Genomic DNA, 20,423 nt, shown 5'->3' with positions numbered 1-20,423 from the left:
AATGGAAACTGCTGTTCACAGTTGGATGATATCAGAGTATTTTTTATTAGGGCCTCTCTCCATTTATTGGAGCAATATATCTCTAATATACAGCATATGACCTTTCATGAGAATTTCCTTGCTCTGGTCAACAATAAACAATGATTATGACATGAACATCTCTTTTTTTATTGCCTGGATAGGGATTAAGTAATGTGAATCAGCAATTTTTCAATATTACCCCTGAAAACCGGTCTGGAAACCTATTTCCACTCTTGCCACCGCCAAACTGACATACGTAGTCATCACTGTCTATTCTTAAAAGTGGCGCTGGCAACAAGAAGTGGCCAAATTGCCGGACGGGTAAATTGGGCTGAAATATGTGCTAGAGACTGCAGACGCTGAAATGCAATCTCTCCGTGGGGATTTGGTCTGACCCTGACGTGGAGCGCATAAGACCACCGCATCGATCTCCAGGGAGCGAGGCGGGATGAAAATAGAGGAGCGTGCATTCCTCCATAAAAGACTCCTTTGGGTGGTGGTGGCACTCTTTGCTGGCTGTTGTGTGAAGGCTGATTGATTTAGAAGGCTGGTTTGTGGTGACAGCGGCAGTTCAGGACCATCACGTCTACTTCTGTCATGGCCGGATGCATCGGAAAAAACCAGGGAAGGGACTGAAATCACGGACAGGATGACACTTCTCTGGATGAATTCTCTTATCTGCCAGAAGTGTGTTTTCTTTGGAGTAATTCTGCGACTTCCATGTAAACGCTTTTACTGTGGTGTTTGCAGCTTGATTTGAAAACCATTTTTGTTTGGCTTTCTTGGTATGTTTTTTTTTTTTTTTTCCAGTGGCTTAGGCTTAGCAGAGCCAGACGGGGTGTCTGCAATAGGACTCATCCTCGACAGAGCATCCGAAAATGACTGGGATGATGAGCCTCTCTCCTCTCTGTTATCTAACCGCTACAAAATCTGGCACCCTCATCCTCCTTGTCTCTCTCCTTCACCCCTCCCTCCATAGCATAGGAAGGGCCTGATTCAGCAGCGACCCAGGATCTCTGCTGCAGTGTGTGTGTGTGTGTGTGTGTGTGTGTGTGTGTGTGTATGTGTGTGTGAAGTAAAAGGGGTTTGAATTACATTTAGGTGGCCTTTTTATTAGTCCACGTTGCCATCTCTTTCTCATGCTGGCTGCTGGCTAATTGGTGCGCTATGAGTCAGTGGGGGGCGGCATCAAGGTACTATTTACTGCTATTGAAGGGTTTGCCAGGAGGTAGCAGGGGGGCCAGGGAGAAGGAGACATGATGTATTCTGTACTGTGACTCTGGCTATAACTTCTCCCGTCCCATCATCTAGCTCCATGGTGCCCTGAAGATACAATAGGAACTGTAGCCTTTGCCGTCACTCCATGGGACTGGCGCAAATAAAAGGAGAGGAGCAATAGTTTCCAGCCTCCTCTGATGGACGGTTTATTCACTAGAAGCATTTAATACTCTGACATGATGTCTTGCCTTGAGAAAAAAAAATGTGTGAGTGTGTGTGTGAGAGAGAGAGCATAGAGGGTATGTGAATTCTCATACCACAAAAGCAACTGGGTTCCATCAGGGAAACTCTAGACAGGTCAGATTTGTTTTTGTTTTGGTGTAGCGAGGGGGAAAGTGCTCGGGGGTTGTATTCAAGAGCAAAATAGAGCGAGAGGGAGAACGAGCGAGCGTGTGTGATAGTGTGACAGAATGAGAGTCAGGTGTTATGAGGCATGTAGCGGAGAGGGAGAAATGTTGTTTCTCATTTCAGAGCAAGCCGGTCCTTCTGCCCCTCTCTCTCTTTCTCTCTCTCTCTCTCTCTCTCTCTCTCTCTCTCTCTCTCTCTCTCTCTCTCTTTCTCTCTCTCTCTCTCTCTCTCTCTCTCTCTCTCTCTCTCTCTCTCTCTCTCTCTCTCTCTCTGACACCCACACAAGTCTCAGTGGCAGGATTGGTTACCGCTGACTGTGACATTCTACTTGCTCCCCACCCATCACACAATGCACACACACACACACACACACACACACACACACACGCATGATTGACAGCCTGGTGTCAGATACTCATTGGAACCACCAACAAATCCAATCAGCCAGACACCGGGCCGTTAAATCACAATAACCTAATTGCGATACTTTTAAGGCAACGGGGGAAATCAATCGCATGTAAATGGCTGCAACCTCCATGGCTCTGAATTGTTTAATTGACATCTTTCTCTCCTTTGTGGCTTCCTACCCTTCGAATAGACACACTAGTATAAGCACACACACTCACACACACACCCACACGCAGCAAGGGTCCTATTGATCCAGCTTTAATGAAGCCTTAAGGGTAACCCACATACGAGCTGTCCAAACAAATGTCTCAGTTTAACCACAGAAGCAGAATATTGTTCCGTACTATTAATACCCCGCACACCTCCTGTCTCTTTTTCTTTGCATAACATGGCTTCCTTTTCCGCTCCGATGAAAAGCTTCCAAGTGCCTTTTCGTGAATGAGCTTTCGCAAAGTGTGTGTTTTCTTTTCCGGAGAATAGAGGAAAAAGACTCTGACATTGTTCGCACACAACTGATTACCTCTCCTTTGGAAAGGGTGACTTGTACAAGTGGCTGATACAGAAGCGGCGTGCTTTTAGCTTGACTGAAGCCACGTAAAAGAGTTTGAAGGAGCTGTCTTTCTGCGCTCAAGGTCTTATTTGCATCACTGAGCCAGTTTGGGAATGCAGCCTTTGAATTGTGCCTTTTTTTTTCAGCACCCAAGTACGGTTTGTGCTGGTTTAAAAATGCACCTAGTCAAGTGGAGGCCCGTTAACATCAATCTGATAGAGATTTGTGTGTGTTAATGTGTGTGTGCATCGGAGAGAAGTGGTTTAAAGAGTGTTGCTGTGTCTGTTGCTGTGACCTCAGAAGTTGAGAGAAGGTCATATTTTCCTCTTAAAAGACAATGACATAAGGTTCACAAGGCATTGCAGCATGCAGTTCATTGTCAAAGCAAATCTGCTTTTAACATTTAAAAGTGAAATCCCATCTCACTTACTGTAGAAAACGAGACCAAACTATATTTCAAATACACATATCTTTGCCATAACCCTCATAATTTCTGAGTAATTCTACAGTCATGCACAGCATTATGTTCTATTTCATGCTTCTTTATTTTATCCTATAACATAAGTTTGGAGTAATAATATGATTTTGATCATCTCTGAGAGCAGCATAGTGTAGGAGGTGACTGTAATATAACACATAAATGTTAAGTGATGTAATTTTCATTATCTCTGAAAAGAGGATGATGTGGGAGGTGACTGGCCCCCTGCCAGGAGTCATCAGCCTAAAATAAATGACCTTTAGCGGTTAACTACTATTGCATAATGTACAACATCCCATGCACAGGAGGACCTTATATCACAACATCCTCATACAGTGAGAGACTCACTGGAAGATCACACAAAGTAAACCTTTGCCTGGGCGATTAGGTCAGGATGCTGTCTTTCTTTCTGTCAAGAGAGATGCCTTACTAACCCTGATGAATCCTCGTGGCTTATAATATGCATCACGTACATGTTATCAGCCTATACACACTGCTTGTTGTCCATAAGTAAAGTGTAAGCAGCAGTGGATTAATCACAAACTATGGATTCTTGTTAGGGATAACCTAATAATTGTGTAAGGATGCTTAGCAATTAAGAAAGACTAAGAATGAGTACAAGGAGTTTATTATACTCCCACGTGTCTATCTGTCTTTAAATAAGCATATATGAGTGCTTTGTCCCAGTTGTAAAATTTATATAAGAAAATCATACTATAAAGTAAGGAATCTCTGTCTGTGTGTCCGTGGGGAATCTCTGTCTGTCTGTCTGTGTGTCCGCCGCATATCTCGAGAACCGTTCGTCCGATCTACTTCACACTTGGCGGGTGTATTGCTGGGGACCCAAGGACGTGCAGTGTCGGATTGGAGACGCGACACATTCAATATTAATAAACTTTGAATAAATAAGCGAACAGCGCTCTGTGCAGCAGCGGGACTCAAAGCAAGCGACTGATAGCCTACGCCGATTTTGAACGGGCACTGCATTATGCAGTATGATAAACTTCATTCATCCTCCAAGGAGGAAATGGGGATTGCAAGCATCACACACAAATTACAGAATGATAAATACACAGGACATTGCACCATCTTGATGTCAGCATCAGCACAATACTACATTATCTGTTCATCATTATACTGAGAGCTGATCTCCTTGTTGATGACTTCCCTGGTCCTTTATATTGATCTTTAATTTTCAGATATCTTGACGACTGATTTCAAACTTACTGGTCACAAAATCACTGAGTTTACCAATGCAGACCTTTACCTGTCCAGTAAAGAGCTAACAGCTGTTTCCACTTGTCTCCCTTCAGCCAACCTTAAGGAGCTGATCTCTCAGACCATGGTGAGCTGGGCCCAGGAGTGTCACATCCAGGACCCAGAGCTGGTCCGCAAGATGTTCAGCCTGCTGCGGAGGCAGTACGACAGCATCGGGGAGCTGCTCCGGGCCATGAGGAAGAGCTACACCATCAGCGCTGCCTCGGTGCAGGACACCATCAACCTCCTGGCTTCTCTTGGTCAGATCAGATCTCTGCTGTCCGTCCGCATGGGGAAGGAGGAGGAGAAGCTCATGATCGATGGACTCGGGTAGGTTGTGTTCTCAGTGAAGCTCTATTGGCGTTAAATACGTTGAGGTTATGGGCTCAGTTCTCATCTCACATACAGATCATTAGTGTTCTGCAAAAGCTTCATATCTCCAATTTTTTTTTGATTGACATGTGACATTGTTTTCATCACACAGATGTTAACTCACTGGACCAAGCCAAGCCATTGACTATGCTTCTTAAAATGTCAAAATAAATTATGAGCATCTCTAGAAAACCTGGTGTTTTTCTTAATTAATAAAAAAATCAACAAAATGGAACTACACATATACATTTCTGGTCTTAGTATCATTGGCCTTGGATTCAGGCTAGTTTGGCACAGTGTTTTAAAGTGTACTACATGTATCTGATATATCTGTCTTTATCCTTTTTCTTATCCAGTGACATCATGAACAACAAGGTGTTCTACCAGCACCCCAATCTGATGAGAGTACTGGGCATGCATGAGACTGTCATGGAGGTCATGGTCAATGTGCTGGGAGGGGACAAGTCACAGGTACTACAACTTCTACCTCCATATGTATCACTGCTTCCATTGGCTGTGCCTTAATGGGGACCTATAGGTAGCTGGTGGTTTAAGGATATAGTTTCACCTTCAACACCTTACCAGAAATTAAATCGCTCATTGAAAAATTTGTGTTTTAGTGTGGTTTTGTACGGTATCATTTACATGTGGAGTGTGCTTGCAGGGTGAGCGTGCGCTAATGAAGACGTGGTCCCAGTAGGTGGGCTTTCTCCTCAGGCTGACAGCATCAGTGTCTGGGATGGAGGGCAGAGAGGGCAGAGTGTGTCTGGCTGGCTGTGTGTGAAGGTGTCGGGCCTTTGTAGACGTTAATTAGGAAAGAAGACATCGGGGGGAATTTATAGCAACATGCCTGGAGGAAGCCAAATAGTCATTAGAGTAAACTCTGTACCTCAAAATAAAGCAGCAACCTCTCCAAATCTAGCTCTCCTTCACTATCAGATTGCTGTTGTTTTGAGTGACAAATTCTCAGTCGCATTGCAATGCCTAGCTGTTGACAAGTAGAGAGTCTAGATAGATAGACTATATTTGTTTTATAAATGCACAAGGCTGTTGTCTGAGAAAGATTGAAACATGCCATCTGATCTTGTCTGTTAATTTCTGTGTTCTGTAATTTGTGACTGTTTCTGCATCATGAAACTATTCCTGTTCTGAAAAGCAGCACTCCTTTGGTCTGCATTCTGCACATTGCCTCTTGTATTAAAAATCGAACCATAGAAGAAGTTTGACCTTACTTGGTCTGTATGTGCCTCCCCGCAGGAAATTGCCTTCCCCAAGATGGTAGCCAGCTGCTGTCGCTTCCTGTGCTACTTCTGCCGGATCAGCCGCCAGAACCAGAAAGCCATGTTTGACCACCTCAGCTACCTGCTGGAGAACAGCAGCGTGGGCCTGGGTGGGTACAGCAGGGACCCTCCACTCTCTGAGCCTCTGATTGGCTCCCACTATGAGCAGTATCCACCATGCTACACCCCTGGGGATCAGCCCAATGAGCACTGGTGCAGAGCTCTCTGTTTCTTTGCTGCCGCATTATTTTACTGGATGAACACCACAACATGATCAGGAATCAGCTGAAACCAACTAACTGAAGTAGGAATGTGTGCTCACATTTCCCTTAAGAAAAATACCTCCTACAATACATTTTACAAGGATAATACATAAATATCTATATACTATAAATAATGTCCTATAGGAATAATAAATGCTATAGTACAGTAAGTACAATAAGGTCAGTGGAAAACTCACTATTGAGTACCACAGATAAGCTGTAAGTCCCTATATAACTAGCAGTAAGCAGGAATATTACTGTGATTTTTTTTTATTAGGGCTTTTTCTTGCCTTTTCATGGTCGTTTCTATGTTCTTTTATGAGCCATTGGACACAGGTTAGTGCTTGTGCTATGAAATAAGGGTCAAACATACTTGGAAGACTAGCTGTAGGATGTATGAAAGAAGGATACTAAATGCTGTGACAGCATGCTCATTAATATGGGTGATATATACATCCCAGTTGGATCACAGGGCTTGTTCTTTAGCTGTGAGCCCGCATATATTAGCCTCGCACCTGAGAAGAGGTGTGAAAATGTGTGTGTGTGTTTCTCTGTGTGTCTCTATGTGTGTGTTAATGCATTGTGTATGTGTGTGCGTGTGTATGGGTGCGTGTGTGTGCATGAGTGCTGTGAATTCATCGGGAAAGAGAGTGACTCATCTCCCATTCTGTTAGAAGATGGCAATGCCACAGTCTCAGTGAGCACCCCGCTGGGGAGAGAGTGCATCTCTCCTGGATGCACGCACACACACACACACACACACACACACACACACACACACATACATTACAGATTGCTCATAAGACAAGTGAGAACATATTCACATATTCACAGTCATTTGATTCTGCTCAAGTACAAACGTGAAATTTCAATTTTAAAAAATCCAATACAAATTAAAAGTCAATTTCTACAAAAGTGTGTAAGATATATCCACAATATTACAGATGATGTGTTTCTATGCACAGTGGCACACAAAATGGCTTCCATAAAGCCTGTGGAACCTAATATGAGTGTCCAGTGTCCAGTGTCAAGTGGTAGAGGAAACTTTTCCTTTAACATTCATGTTAGCCAGCTGTTAGCAAATTAGCTGCTAGTGAGATGTGGAAAGAGTGGAAACACTGCCCCCTGCTGTTTAGTGGAGGCGGCTCTCCCCTACATTTAATATTCAGCACACTGGAATGCAGCTCAAAACTGAATCATCCAGCAACACTTTGTTGCAGTGTGAACACAGGCACAAGCTAACTGTCTCTGGAGACATATAGTAGAATAGAACAGATGGTAAGTAACTGACCCATTGTGTGTGCTTTGTATCGCAGCTTCCCCAGCTATGAGGGGCTCCACTCCTCTAGATGTGGCTGCCTCCTCGGTGATGGACAACAACGGCCTGGCTCTGGCACTGGAGGAACCGGATCTGGACAAGGTAGGACTTAGTCTTTACTCACTCTCTGTGTTGGGAGTTTCACTTACTGTACTATCTGTCTGCTTGATTCAGGGTCTAATTTAATTTAGAGGGTTTTGAGATCTAACGGGTATATCTCAAGTTAGGAGATATCTAGATTGAAATTGCCTTGCATATATTAAAGTAAATACATTAAAGAATCAGTATTAAGCATAGATGTGATGTTTTGCACCTATAGGTGGTGACCTACCTGGCAGGCTGCGGTCTCCAAAGTTGTCCCATGCTTCTGGCCAAAGGCTATCCAGACATCGGCTGGAACCCCATAGAGGGAGAGCGCTACCTCTCCTTCTTGCGGTTTGCTGTTTTCGTCAACGGTATGACGGTTGTTACTCTCCCCTCTCTCTCTCTCTCTCTCTCTCTCTCTCTCTCTCTCTCTCTCTCTCTCTCTCTCTCTCTCTCTCCCTCTCTCCCTCTCTCTCTCTCTCTTCATCTCTCACTTTGTTTATCTGTCTCTCTCTAGACATTTTGAAAAAGTGCATCAGGTGGCAGGCTAATTATCACGCAGCATAGGTCCAACCAAGTTTGAAAGCCCTCCATCCAGTTGCTGGAGGCAAAACCTTCCTGGAGTTTTAGCCTGAGGCTTTGTGCTAGTGTGTATGTATGTGTGAGAGAGAGACAGAAACAGAGAAGGGCTGTAAGTGTCTGTGTGTGTGTGTGTGTCTGTGTGTGTGTGTCTGTGTGTGTGTGTGAGAGAGAGAGAGAGAGTCTGTGTGTGTGTGTGTGTGTGTGTGTGTGTGTGTGTGTGTTTTATTTTATTGCCAATATTAATTATGTATTTGCTTGTTTGAATGCATTTATTCACATCATCCCTATTATTATTATTGTGTGTGTGTTGCAGGCGAGAGCGTGGAGGAGAACTCCAGCGTTGTGGTGAAGCTGCTGATCCGTCGTCCAGAGTGTTTCGGCCCTGCGCTGAGGGGGGAGGGAGGGAACGGCCTGCTGGCCGCCATGAAGGAGGCCATCAAGATCTCTGAGACGCCTGCTTTGGACCTGCCCGGCTCTGTGCAGGGAGTCAGCTCCGACGCGTAAGACACAAATACCAATTTGCTGCTCATTCTTTGCCCCAAATGTCTTGTTAACTTACAATGTCTAGCTGTGGTGTCTTTACCAAGAGGCCCTTTGAAAACAGTTTCTTTCTTCTTTCGTCTCTGTCTCTATGCCACCTTTTCTGTCAGCAGGTCTGCTGATGGTGATGATGAGGAAGAGGTGGTTCACATGGGCAATGCCATCATGTCCTTCTACTCTGCCCTCATTGACCTGCTGGGACGTTGCGCCCCAGAGATGCATGTACGTTTTGATGGATACATCACAGGAATATCACACAGTCTAGAGTTTTTTTGTTTTGCTTTGACTCTCTCCTCTTTTCCCTTTTTTTCCAGCTCATCAACAAGGGGAAAGGTGAAGCCCTACGTATTCGTGCCATCCTGCGCTCTCTGGTGCCCACTGAGGACCTGGTGGGAATCATCAGCATACCCCTCAAAATGCCCATCACCAACAAAGGTAACGCTTCCCCTTCCATCAGAGGCCACATCTCATTCATTTGCCTGACGCAGAAGGAAGCCTAGAAACTCTGAACATTCAGCGTGAGGCGGAAGGTTATCGATTTCATCTCGCTGCTCATGCCTTTTTAATCAGCACAACGCTTTACTGCACACTCCCATAGCTCTGAGTAAGCCAGATCATTTCTATAGCGGGCTGTCTTGCTCTATTGATTGATCTGCATAAGCGCGGCAACACTCGCCTCTTAAATTTGCTGCTGTGAGCGCCGCCGCCCGCCCGCCATGCGGCGAGCTCTGTCGACAGGCCAAGAGCAGAGGCAGCGAGCCGTGGCTCCACCAGAAAACTCTCATCCACAAGCCGCACGCTGCCTGATGAATACACATGACTCCCCTAATCAGAAAAGACTTGGCATTATATAAACTGTAGGCTGTTCTCAATGGATTCCACCGGCTCACAGCTGTGTGGATTACACCATGCACAGTATGGTGGAAGAAATTTGTGTTTGTGTCGAAAAAGAAGTTGTATTATTTCTGTTAACTGTGCTTTCTTTTCCTTACCGTCTTCCTTTCTCTCTCTCCACCGCTCTCAGATGGGTCGGTGACGGAGCCGGACATGTCGGCCTGTTTCTGTCCGGACCACAAGGCCCCCATGGTGCTGTTTTTGGACAGGGTGTACGGTATTGAAGACCAGAGCTTCCTGCTCCACCTGCTGGAGGTGGGCTTCCTGCCTGACCTGAGGGCCTCCACCTCTCTGGATACGGTAGGTGGGGCCAGCCATACCAGGGGGACAGTCAATGAACGGCCAGCCTCTTTAACATGAACTTCATTAAGGACTCTCAGGATCAATATTATCGGACAACATTTTATACTAATGAAGAGCTGCTCATTAAGCATCGGTTCAAGTTTCTATCACTCGCTCAGAGTTTCCCCGCTTTACTCATTTATTAACAATAAAGTTTTATAGTGGATTTTAAGTAGATGAATAAGATTGGTCAAATCTCAAACAGTTCCGTTTCTGAGTGTAGTAAAGTCAGCTATTTTATGAAGGGAGTGTGTGAGCTGGAGCCCCTTTGCGTGTGTGTGTGCGTGTGTGTGCATGTGTGTGTATATGTTGTGTGTGCTGTTTACAGTGCATTAGCAGGGGGGTTCGACCTGTGGTGATTCCCTGGACAGCAAGGAGAGCCCTTGGTTAAGACTGGAATATCCGTGGCTTTTTTTTTTTGCTTCGGAGGTCCCTAAGGCAGCCGTCTGCCCCGGTCAACAGTGTTAATGTGGCAGCAGCTAAGAATAACACACAACCCCCAGCTGTCCTCACTGAGCTCAGGCAAAACACAACGCTGATCCACTCCGAAAAACACTCACACATCACACACCAATCCGATCCACGCAGCACGAGCGACAATCTGAATCTCTAAATGTTAAAGTTTCGAGCTACACTACTCTTTATTGTACTGCAAGATCATGTTCCATCAGTCATTTTAGATGAGGCGAGGTCCAAACGCCGACATGACCCTTGACCTTCTCTCTCTACAGGAAGGCCTGTGCACGACCGAGACGGCGCTGGCCATGAACCGCTACATCGGCTCGGCCATGCTGCCCCTCCTCACCCGCTGCTCGCCGCTGTTCGCCGGCACCGAGCACTACGCCGCGCTCATCGACTCCACCCTGCACACCATCTACCGCCTCTCCAAGGGCCGCTCGCTCACCAAGGCCCAGAGGGACGCCATAGAGGAGTGCCTGCTGGCCGTCTGCAAGTGAGGCGCTTGAGCATAAACGGCCGCGTTAATAGAGTTGAATGAAGTTGCTCGAGGCTGTGTGCATTTTTTTTTGTTTGTTTTTTTTCAGATTATGCGCGGCCCAGACTTTTGTGAACACCAAACGAGCGCGCTATCTCGGCTGACAGACACAACAAAGCTCAACAGTGAATTTTATCAGCCTTCTAGCGCCATCCTATTATAGTGCCGGGACCGGTTTCCCTAAAACATCTTCTTAATTCCATAATAAGTCAGTGAGACAGGAATGGTGTGAGTGTGACGATGCTATTGGGGAAAGCCGGCCCCCGGGCAGCGCTCTTATCTCTCTCTATTATTCTGCAGGTACCTTCGTCCCTCCATGCTGCAGCAGCTCCTGCGCCGCCTCGTCTTTGATGTGCCCTTGCTGACCGAGTACTGCAAGATGCCTCTCCGGGTGAGCGACGTCTTCCTCGCTTTTCCTCTCTCTTTTTTACAGACCTTAGCCATCCTTCATCTGCCCTTTCTCTCATTTTCCCTGTTGGTCTGTCTGTCTGCCTCGGTTTTCTGTTCTTTCCTGTCCGTCTTGTTGTCTCTCTGTCTATTTCTCTCTCCCTGTTCCTTTTTTCGTTCTTTCTTCTTCTTTTTTCTTTTCTTTTCTTTTCGAATACAGCCTAACCTCTCCGTTTTGTCAGTATGGTCGCTACACGGTCACGCTTTACTACCTCACTTTATTAGATTGTCAACCTGCTGGGTGGTACCGACAGCGTTTATCAACCTCCTCCACTGTGCTCTACCCTTACTCTAATATTGCTGCTGCTCACCTCTCTCTCTCTCTCTCTCTCTCTCTCTCTCTCTCTCTCTCTCTCTCTCTCTCTCTCTCTCTCTCTCTCTCTCTCTCTCTCTCTCTCTCTCTCTGTCTATCACACGCATTCACCCATATGTGCACGCTCTCACACACCTACACACACACATACGCAGACAGACGCCTTGTACCTCGTGTTAATCAGAGGTTGGCAGCTAGCGGAGGAGAAACAAGTCGGGGGAAGTGTGCGACTGTGTGATTAAAAGCTTGTTGGCTCCGCTCTGTCCGTCTGGCCACCGGAGAGCAATACTGGAGATGTAATAGCATATGACCGGCCTGTGAAACGGTGGACACAGTTGTTCTCTACTTTCATGTACACATTTGGATTTCATTTATGCTGAGTATGAGAGAATTGATTTCCCTTGATGTATCATCTGCTACACAGGCGTGGAGCAGTGCCAGTGTCTGTGTGTGTGTATGTGTGTGTGGGTGAGTGTGTGTGTATACGTGCTTATGCCTGGTTCAACATGCTGGCAAAACCACAACAGCTATTTCTATTCCTAAGTCTCTCTTCTGCGTTCTTTTTTCTGTGTCTCTTGACCTTTGCCCTCCGTGTGTCCTCTCCAGCTGCTGACCAATCACTATGAGCAGAACTGGAAGTTCTACTGCCTGCCGTCGGGCTGGGGCAGCTACGGCATGGCCTCTGAGGAGGAGCTGCTGCTCACCAAGAAGATCTTCTGGGGCGTGTTTGATTCTCTCTCCCAGAGGGTGAGGGGTCGCTCATCTTTTCAACACCAGACAGGGAGAGAACATTAGAGCTCTCCGCTAAGCAATCACAGGCCGATAACAAGCCGACGGAATCAGGCGCTCTCAGCTTTGATCACAAAGTGCTGACCGTGTGATTACAACCAGCTAGCAGCTCAGACCTTCTTCTAGGTTCTTTTTTCTTGCGAGTCATTTTCTATTGAATTCGACTTGTGAGAAAGCCTCATTGCCGGAGCAATAGACATTTACATGTGTTTGGCAAAATGCTGACATCTACTGTATGCTAAAAAATATTCTGTGCTGGCTAATTTGGAGCTGAAATGCTTTTGTTTGCATATTATCATGAATGTGATCCACACAAATGTGATTGTACAAGGTTCAATAAATGACAACCATTCAGATATTTCAGCTTGTTCTTAATCAACATACCTGGTGATTTGTTGACACAATTATCTCGAGGTCTCTGTGATCTTGAGCTCTCTCTAAATGCGTGCTCATGAAAGGAGGCTGTGTAGAGGGCTGGCCTGAAAACATCAATATCTGGACAGCCGTCATTGATCTAAAGCCTCGAGCATCCTGGTTCCTCAGCTCTTAAAACAATTCTGCATTAACGTCTCCTATCCGCTGGCCCTACACTGTCACTATTAGAGTGGAGTGGCTGTATAGCTGCTACTTTTTAAGACGAATCCTGGCTTAAGATCTGAATGAACAACTAAATCCATTACTCTCATTTCTTAAAGAAGAGTAAAGGCATAAATGTACTGTAACAGAATCCCAGGAATGGATAAAGATTTTTACAGTCTAAAGAGTAGGTTTCTCTCTCTTTCTCCTTGCAGAAATATGACCCAGAACTATTCAAGATGGCCATGCCTTGCCTCAGTGCCATAGCTGGAGCTTTGCCACCAGACTACGTGGACGCCTCCATCAGTACCACACTGGAAAAGCCTGTTTCTGTAGATGCTCAGGGCAACTTCGACCCCAAACCCATCAGTACAGCCAAGTAAGCCATATTAGGCCCGGACAGCTATGTGAAATATAATACCAGTCTGACTTAATACATCATAACTTTTTCTAAGTGCTGTATTCAATATACACCATTTTGATGAAATACACAGTACATGGCTGTTAGACTTTATTACCATGCATTTACATACAGTTTCTTCAAGCATGCTACATCAGGTGTGCCAGACTTAAATCCCGGTGAGTAATTGTCACACTCCTTTTACAGCATATCTCTTCCAGAGAAGCTGGAGCACTTTGCCAACAAATATGCTGAGCATTCCCATGAGAAATGGTCGGCAGAGAAGGTAAGGAACTTCATTTATTCATTTAATATGTTGGATCAGATGAAAAAGTCCCTTGAACAGTGTTTTAAGAAAGTTCTCAGGTGTTGTCACGAAATAGAGAGGTTAATTCAGATGTTTCTCCTTGAAAGAAAACGGCACACAATAATCAGCTGAAAATCATTTTGGCCATATGAAAGTCAGAAAAATGTCAGTTCAGATAAATATCTTGTTATTACTCTGCAATCTGCACTTAATTTGCAGTTTTTGTGGAATATCACAGCCTTGTTCCCTTAAACGGGATACTTTCTGATCATGCTGATATGGGAGTTACTACAGTTGTTCTAGTCACTGCTTAGAAGGCCCCTGCTTTCCTCCCTTTTGTGCCAGCTGCTTAGCCTGCATTGTTGCGTCTCTCAAAATTTTAACGAGGGCTGAGAACAGCAAGAATCGAATGTGCCATGACTTTTTAATGTGTTGTGCTTACCACCTAATCTCTTACCCAGTCTTTTAAATGATAAATCATGTCTTTAGGGGGATTCTGAAGACAAGATTGCTTTCAGCATTATGCACTCCACTGTGTTTGTACTTCAGGTTTTGCTGGGATGGAAGTATGGGGACTGTGTGGATGAGAAGGCCAAGACTCACCCTCAGCTCAGGACCTACAAAGCCCTGACAGAGAAGGTACAATAGGACCGTGCAGAACATCAGATTTGTGAAAATGATGAACATTTACGTCAGACATGATAAAGCTTCATTTCTTGCCCCCCATTTCTCTTTCTGCACTGTAGGAGAAGGAGATCTATAGGTGGGCAATAAGAGAGTCTCTGAAGAGCATGCTGGCTATGGGCTGGAACATTGACAGGACCAAGGACGGAGAAAGCATGTCTCAACAGAGGGAGAGCGAGAAGATGCGAAAGATCTCTCAGACCTCGCAGGTACAAAGAATATGACAGTATGACAATACACTAACCTCAAACTGTGCCTGCTTGTTCTTAAACACTTTGTCTCACTGTGCATCTTCCTCCTGATACTCTCTGCCAAAGATTTGTTTTTTTCACTGCTACACCTTTGCTTTTGAACATTGACAGGCAAATGGTTTCAACCCAAGCCCAATAGACACGAGCAACGTGCTTCTGTCTAGAGAATTGCAGGTGAGTCACCCGAATTTGCTTTATTATACATTTAATGACCTCTCGATCTGAATATGAGGTGAATAGCAATATTTCCTGCACGCTACTGTGTCATGTGGGCGGGAAAGTGTTCCTCACGGAGATGTGTGTCTCTTTTGCCTTTGATCCAAGGGCATGGTGGAGGTGGTGGCTGAAAATTATCATAACATCTGGGCCAAGAAGAAGAAGAGTGACCTTGGAAGCAGAGGTGATTCGCTAATTAAGTCAAACGTAGATCCGTGGCACACAAGCACACACAAGAAACAGAGCGAGAGAGACTGTGTGTGTGTGTGGGTGTATGTGTGTGTGCGTGGGTACGTGCTGTGTGTTTGCGGGAGTGTGTGTATGTGTGCCCGTGAGCATATGCATGTGCCCGTCTCCAGCCTGTCTCGACTGAATAGGTTCAGCTGAGGGGTGCAGCCACTCCATTACACCATCTGCCGTCAGATGGAGACACACAGCAGATAGCCAAGGCTGATGGAGTCTTACTGAACACCGGGTTGCCTGCTGTTTCAGGTGGGGGAACACACCCTCTGCTGGTGCCTTACGACACACTGACGGCCAAGGAGAAGGCCCGCGATCGAGAGAAGGCTCAGGACCTGTTCCGCTTCCTGCAGATCAACGGCTATGCCATCACAAGGTTATCTGACAGCTAACATGTAGAAAAGCCAAACCATTGCATCATAAAATGTCAAAAAATGAACTAGTGTCAAGGTTTTCTGCCTGGTTTTTTCAATTCATCTAAAGTTGACTTTTTGGAGATACAAGGTCTTTGAAAGCACGGTTGATATATAAAACACCAGTCATAATAAATGCTATCAAAATACAAATCTCAGCTACCAAATTATTGATTTCTATCTTATATCTATTTTGCAGAGGTCTGAAGGACATGGAGCAGGACTCTTCTTCCATGGAGAAGAGGTTTGCTTATAAGTTCCTCAAGAAGCTGCTCAAGTATGTCGACTCAGCCCAGGAGTTCATCGCCCACCTGGTAAGATCGTAATACATGAGACTTTAATGCAGGAGACGGTTAATAGTCCTGTTACTTAATATCAAATCTTTCATTTCATGTTCTCAATCCAGAGGCCATGGCTTCCAGTGGAAAGCAGGACAGGTCACCTCATGAACAAGAAATCAAGTTTTTTGCCAAAGTAAGTGTGTGTAAATATAAAAATGAGTGCTGTAAAATATAATGTTATTTCCATAGACCTGATTTGATCTCTCGTCCTCCCTCAGGTCCTTCTCCCTCTGATCGACCAGTACTTCAAGAACCACTCTCTCTACTTTCTGTCCTCGCCCAATAAGAACCTGAGCAGCAGCGGCTACGCCTCCAACAAGGAGAAGGAGATGGTCACCAGGTACACGATTACAACATTCAGTCATTGTTATTCACAGCCACACACTATGACATTCAAACTGTCAAATTCTTTCCCAAAACAACATCTTAAAGTTGTAGAGCAGCTTGTTAGATTCCTCTGCAAGTCTGAACTCTTTTTTTCCCACCTTCTGTCTCTGAATCTACTCATTGTGTTTTCTTCACTGCCTATCTTTTTCTTTTTCCCTCCTTCACACTTCTAGCCTGTTCTGTAAATTGGCAGCTCTTGTCAGACATAGGATTTCCCTCTTTGGTAAGCTGATTACTACTCATTGGACAGCAGTGTGCGTGTGTGTGTGTGTGTGTGTGTGTGTGTCAGAGCGAGTGCTTGTCAGTTTACAAGCTGTTTCTGTTGGGTGACTTTGGCTCATGCAACCTCTCTCTCTCTCTGTCTTGCTATTTTGAATAAGCGTTTCTTCTTGAGTGCTTTAACAGCAGTGAGGAAAGCGATCCTAAAAATATGGTTTGAGTGCACAACAAACCTAAAAGCTTCTTGGGTAACATATTATTTAGATATTCTAATATTGGAACATTCATCTGCAAAACTGCACAGAGCCACTAAAACCACAGCAGCTTGAGCCACTGCCACTGCAATTATTATATCTGTGAACCTTGATTATTAAGATCTTGAGACATTGATATGTACAATAAATGGATCAACTAAACTAACTAAATACATCTGCTTATGTATCCTTTTTTTTCTTTTTGGATGCTGTGCTACATGATTTTGACTATGTTATTATTTATACATTTTTGGTATAATGGGGTTATATCGCTTAGGCTACATATAACATATTGAGTTGTTCTATTCTTCTTCTTTTTCTTCTTCTTCTTTTTCTCACTGATTTTATTTTGATTGTTTTTTCACACCTGTGTAATATCCAATTTCGCTTGTTATAGCTAATATTTTGCCTGGTTTATGACGCTGTCTTTCTCTACCCATAATAAAATATTATTCACAAAAAGTGAGTGCATGCCAAAGTGTGTTTGCATGTGTATTCAGGTGCAGGTTCATCCGTTCACGTGGTGCTGATGGTGTGTGTATGTGATGTCTTGTAGGGAGTGACTCCACCACCATGGTGAGCTGTCTGCACATCCTGGCACACACCCTGGACACCAGGTGGGTCCCACTCTGTCAACACACACAACTCAGAGGGAGCTTGACATCTAGACTCTTTCCCTTGAAATGTAAAGTTGAAGAAACCTTAACTAAAGCCACCAGTTCAATAAATAGACCTTGTTCAAATAACAGTTGTGTGAGAAGCCAATTAAGATTTATCCAGCGTAAAGCTACTGTGTGACTCAGAGTCTAACCTCTGTAGCACCCTCAAGAGAAACATATTTGTCATGAACATTTTCTTTTTAAACATTGTTATTATTCTACTGTCTTGTGGGAAGCATTGACATTAACAAAGAGCACCCTCTGGCATTTAAATAAGCAAAACAAACTTCATGCAATACATGTTTCCTAAGGCTTATAGTGTTCTTTAGAGACAATGTGCTGTTTGTTAATGTCACTCACACATAATGAGGCTAAAACCGCAATGTATTGAAGTGTCTTGTTTATGCTCAGGCTGATGCCCACAGGCTCTGTCTTTCATTTCTCCTACAGAGGTACATCAAGGCTTAACAATGGGCAATTCATTTAGGAATGTTATGAATTGTGAATTGCCTTGCTGAAAATGGACAGACTAATCATGTTAATGCATCATGCTATTTGGGGGGGGTCATATTTCTAAGCTCCAGCATTGGCAAACTCACCTTGGATCTAAATATCCACATAATTCAGTGAATAAATCATTTATGTTTCAACATAAGGGCGGTCAAGTAGATGCTCGTATCTCATATTTCATGACTGAAACCTTTACGGACTGTGTGGGAATGAAGGAATTGCATATGAGAGCATGTCCTACTGTGGGTAAACAGTGTTGTGCCTTGCATACCAAGGTATCAATCTAGTGGTTTATTATAGCCCTGCCCTTGGGTATCTCTTCATTTGCGTCCAATCATTAATCACCCGCTTCCATTCCAACAGGACGGTGATGAAGTCGGGTTCGGAGCTGGTGAAGGCGGGTCTCAGGACCTTCTTTGAGAACGCCGCGGAGGACTTGGAGAAGACCTTCGAGAACCTGAAGCTGGGGAAGTTCACCCACTCCCGTTCCCAGATGAAAGGAGTGTCGCAGAACATCAACTACACCACCGTCGCTCTGCTCCCCATCCTAACTGCTCTGTTTGAACACATCACTCAGCACCACTTCGGAGTCGACTTGCTTTGTGAGTCCTGACAGCAAAGAGATGATCAAATACATTGTGTGATTTTACTGAAAAACTGGGCTGAAGTGCTGTGTACTGTGCATTGTAATAGAATGTATTACATACTTTTTATGTCCTGCCACCATGGTACATGGTATGAAAGACATTTTGTTCCCATGGTGGCGTCTGTCAATCTCTTTGTCTGTCTGTGTGTTGACACAATCACTCCAGAACAATATATGACAGAAACTTCATATTTACACCACAGGTTCCCCCTATGGAGTAGATGATCTGATTAGATCTGATTTGAAGCACCTTGCTGCATAAATTTGCATATTAAAGAGGAAAAAATGATTTTCTTGAAACTACTATAACTCTTTAATGCTTTAAAGGATAAGGCTGGTGTTTTTTAATGCATTGCTTACCGTCAACAAATCCTATGAAAATAACAAAATCAACAATGCGTTTGCTCTACTCCCGTTACTTTCTGACTTCCCACGTACCGTTTTTAGCCGCCAACCCAGAAGTCATTGGCGCCAGATTAGAAATCTTGAAATACAGCTCACAAAGACGTAGGGCCCTATCTTACACCCGGCGCAAAGCAGCGCAAAGTGCAGCGCAAGTGTCATTGCTAGTTTCCGACCGACGCAGTTGTCATTTTCACGCCCAGCGCCCACGTTGTTTAAATTGCAAATGTACTTGCGCCCATCTTTGCGCCCATGGGCGTGTTGGTGTTAAAATGAGGTGTGGTCAGGCGCATTGTTGGCGCATTGCTTTCTTGAGGCAGTGGAAAGCGATTGCGCCATTGACCAACAAAAACCTGGTCTAAAGTCTGGCGCAGTATTTTCCTGCTATTTAAAGGGCACATTATTCAGAGTGATGAGATGCGTCTCTCTCTCTCTCTCTCTCTCTCTCTCTCTCTCTCCGTTACCATGCAATATAGAAAAATAGGATCATCTAGCCTACTATGAAAATTTGCACATTACTTAGTTCCTGTATTTTGTTGCCAAATTGCCATATGCTTTCACCATTACGCAATGCCAAATGCGCAACGTGCATGTCCCGTTAGCCATCATCACACATTGCCAATTGCTAAATACCAAGAAAAACAACACAGTAAATATCTAAAAAGCACTGCCCAACAAAAAGTCATGAAAATAAACTGCAAAGGCATCTTACCTTCACCCGACGCACAACATAGGCTTACCCGACACACACACACACATCGCGCACGAGCAGATCCGTTTCCTCAGCAGAAAACCGTTCATTTCTCCAACTTGCCGAATCCGCCTTTTAAATAGCAATGTGCCAAGGTGCAAGCGCACCTGGCTCTTAAAGGGAATGGGAGATGACACTCTGATTGGTTGATTCAGAGTTCACGTTACGCCCAAAACACACCTATGATTAATTAAGGGACTTAGTACAACCCCTTTGCGCCTTGCGCCTTACTTTGCGCCCACATTGTGCGTCGTTTAACTAGCAATTTGGATTTGGACACGCCCTAAATGCACTTGCGCCATGCGCTTTAGACCATGCACCATGGATCGTTAAAATAGGGCCCTTAGTTTCAATTTAAAAAATCGCTGTTACCACAAAAAGTCAGGCTGTTGTAGTTATTACCAAATCAAATTCAAATGGGAACAAATTCTTCATTACGCCGGGGACTATTTTTGGTGCTACGTAACTACTTTCCTGAGATCGCAAACTGTTTACAGCCGGCTTATTAAGTTGTTTGAGTAAAAAGTCGGCTGGCCCGGTGCATCGTGATGATGAAATATGTTGCCCAGAGCAACGGCATGGCTCTTTGACGTGTTTTTAATCGTTTTT

The 20,423-nt window shown here is 44.6% G+C and overlaps 1 protein-coding gene across 1 annotated transcript in view; it reads left to right on the top strand.

Moving 5' to 3' along the window:
* The window catches only part of LOC139643710 (ryanodine receptor 3-like), a 91,884-nt gene that overhangs the window by 49,662 nt on the left and 21,799 nt on the right, over positions 1-20,423 (top strand). The window contains exons 43-67 of the mRNA XM_071518942.1: positions 4,397-4,670; positions 5,069-5,183; positions 5,970-6,102; positions 7,572-7,675; positions 7,893-8,028; positions 8,553-8,739; positions 8,893-9,001; positions 9,094-9,214; positions 9,804-9,973; positions 10,747-10,967; positions 11,310-11,400; positions 12,376-12,516; positions 13,350-13,513; positions 13,742-13,820; positions 14,391-14,480; positions 14,588-14,734; positions 14,888-14,950; positions 15,101-15,176; positions 15,485-15,608; positions 15,845-15,959; positions 16,054-16,119; positions 16,205-16,326; positions 16,547-16,596; positions 17,403-17,463; positions 18,379-18,617. Of these exons, the coding sequence (XP_071375043.1) occupies positions 4,397-4,670; positions 5,069-5,183; positions 5,970-6,102; positions 7,572-7,675; positions 7,893-8,028; positions 8,553-8,739; positions 8,893-9,001; positions 9,094-9,214; positions 9,804-9,973; positions 10,747-10,967; positions 11,310-11,400; positions 12,376-12,516; positions 13,350-13,513; positions 13,742-13,820; positions 14,391-14,480; positions 14,588-14,734; positions 14,888-14,950; positions 15,101-15,176; positions 15,485-15,608; positions 15,845-15,959; positions 16,054-16,119; positions 16,205-16,326; positions 16,547-16,596; positions 17,403-17,463; positions 18,379-18,617 (3,198 nt within the window). The remainder of the gene's footprint in view (positions 1-4,396; positions 4,671-5,068; positions 5,184-5,969; positions 6,103-7,571; positions 7,676-7,892; positions 8,029-8,552; positions 8,740-8,892; positions 9,002-9,093; positions 9,215-9,803; positions 9,974-10,746; positions 10,968-11,309; positions 11,401-12,375; positions 12,517-13,349; positions 13,514-13,741; positions 13,821-14,390; positions 14,481-14,587; positions 14,735-14,887; positions 14,951-15,100; positions 15,177-15,484; positions 15,609-15,844; positions 15,960-16,053; positions 16,120-16,204; positions 16,327-16,546; positions 16,597-17,402; positions 17,464-18,378; positions 18,618-20,423) is intronic.

Source organism: Centroberyx affinis, unplaced genomic scaffold (assembly GCF_046629955.1).
Source record: "Centroberyx affinis isolate AG114_WGS23_722 - 3 ecotype Tasmania unplaced genomic scaffold, CSIRO-AGI_Caff_v1 ptg000646l_1, whole genome shotgun sequence".
NCBI lineage: Eukaryota > Metazoa > Chordata > Actinopteri > Beryciformes > Berycidae > Centroberyx > Centroberyx affinis.
This window is presented reverse-complemented; position numbering and strand designations above follow the sequence as displayed.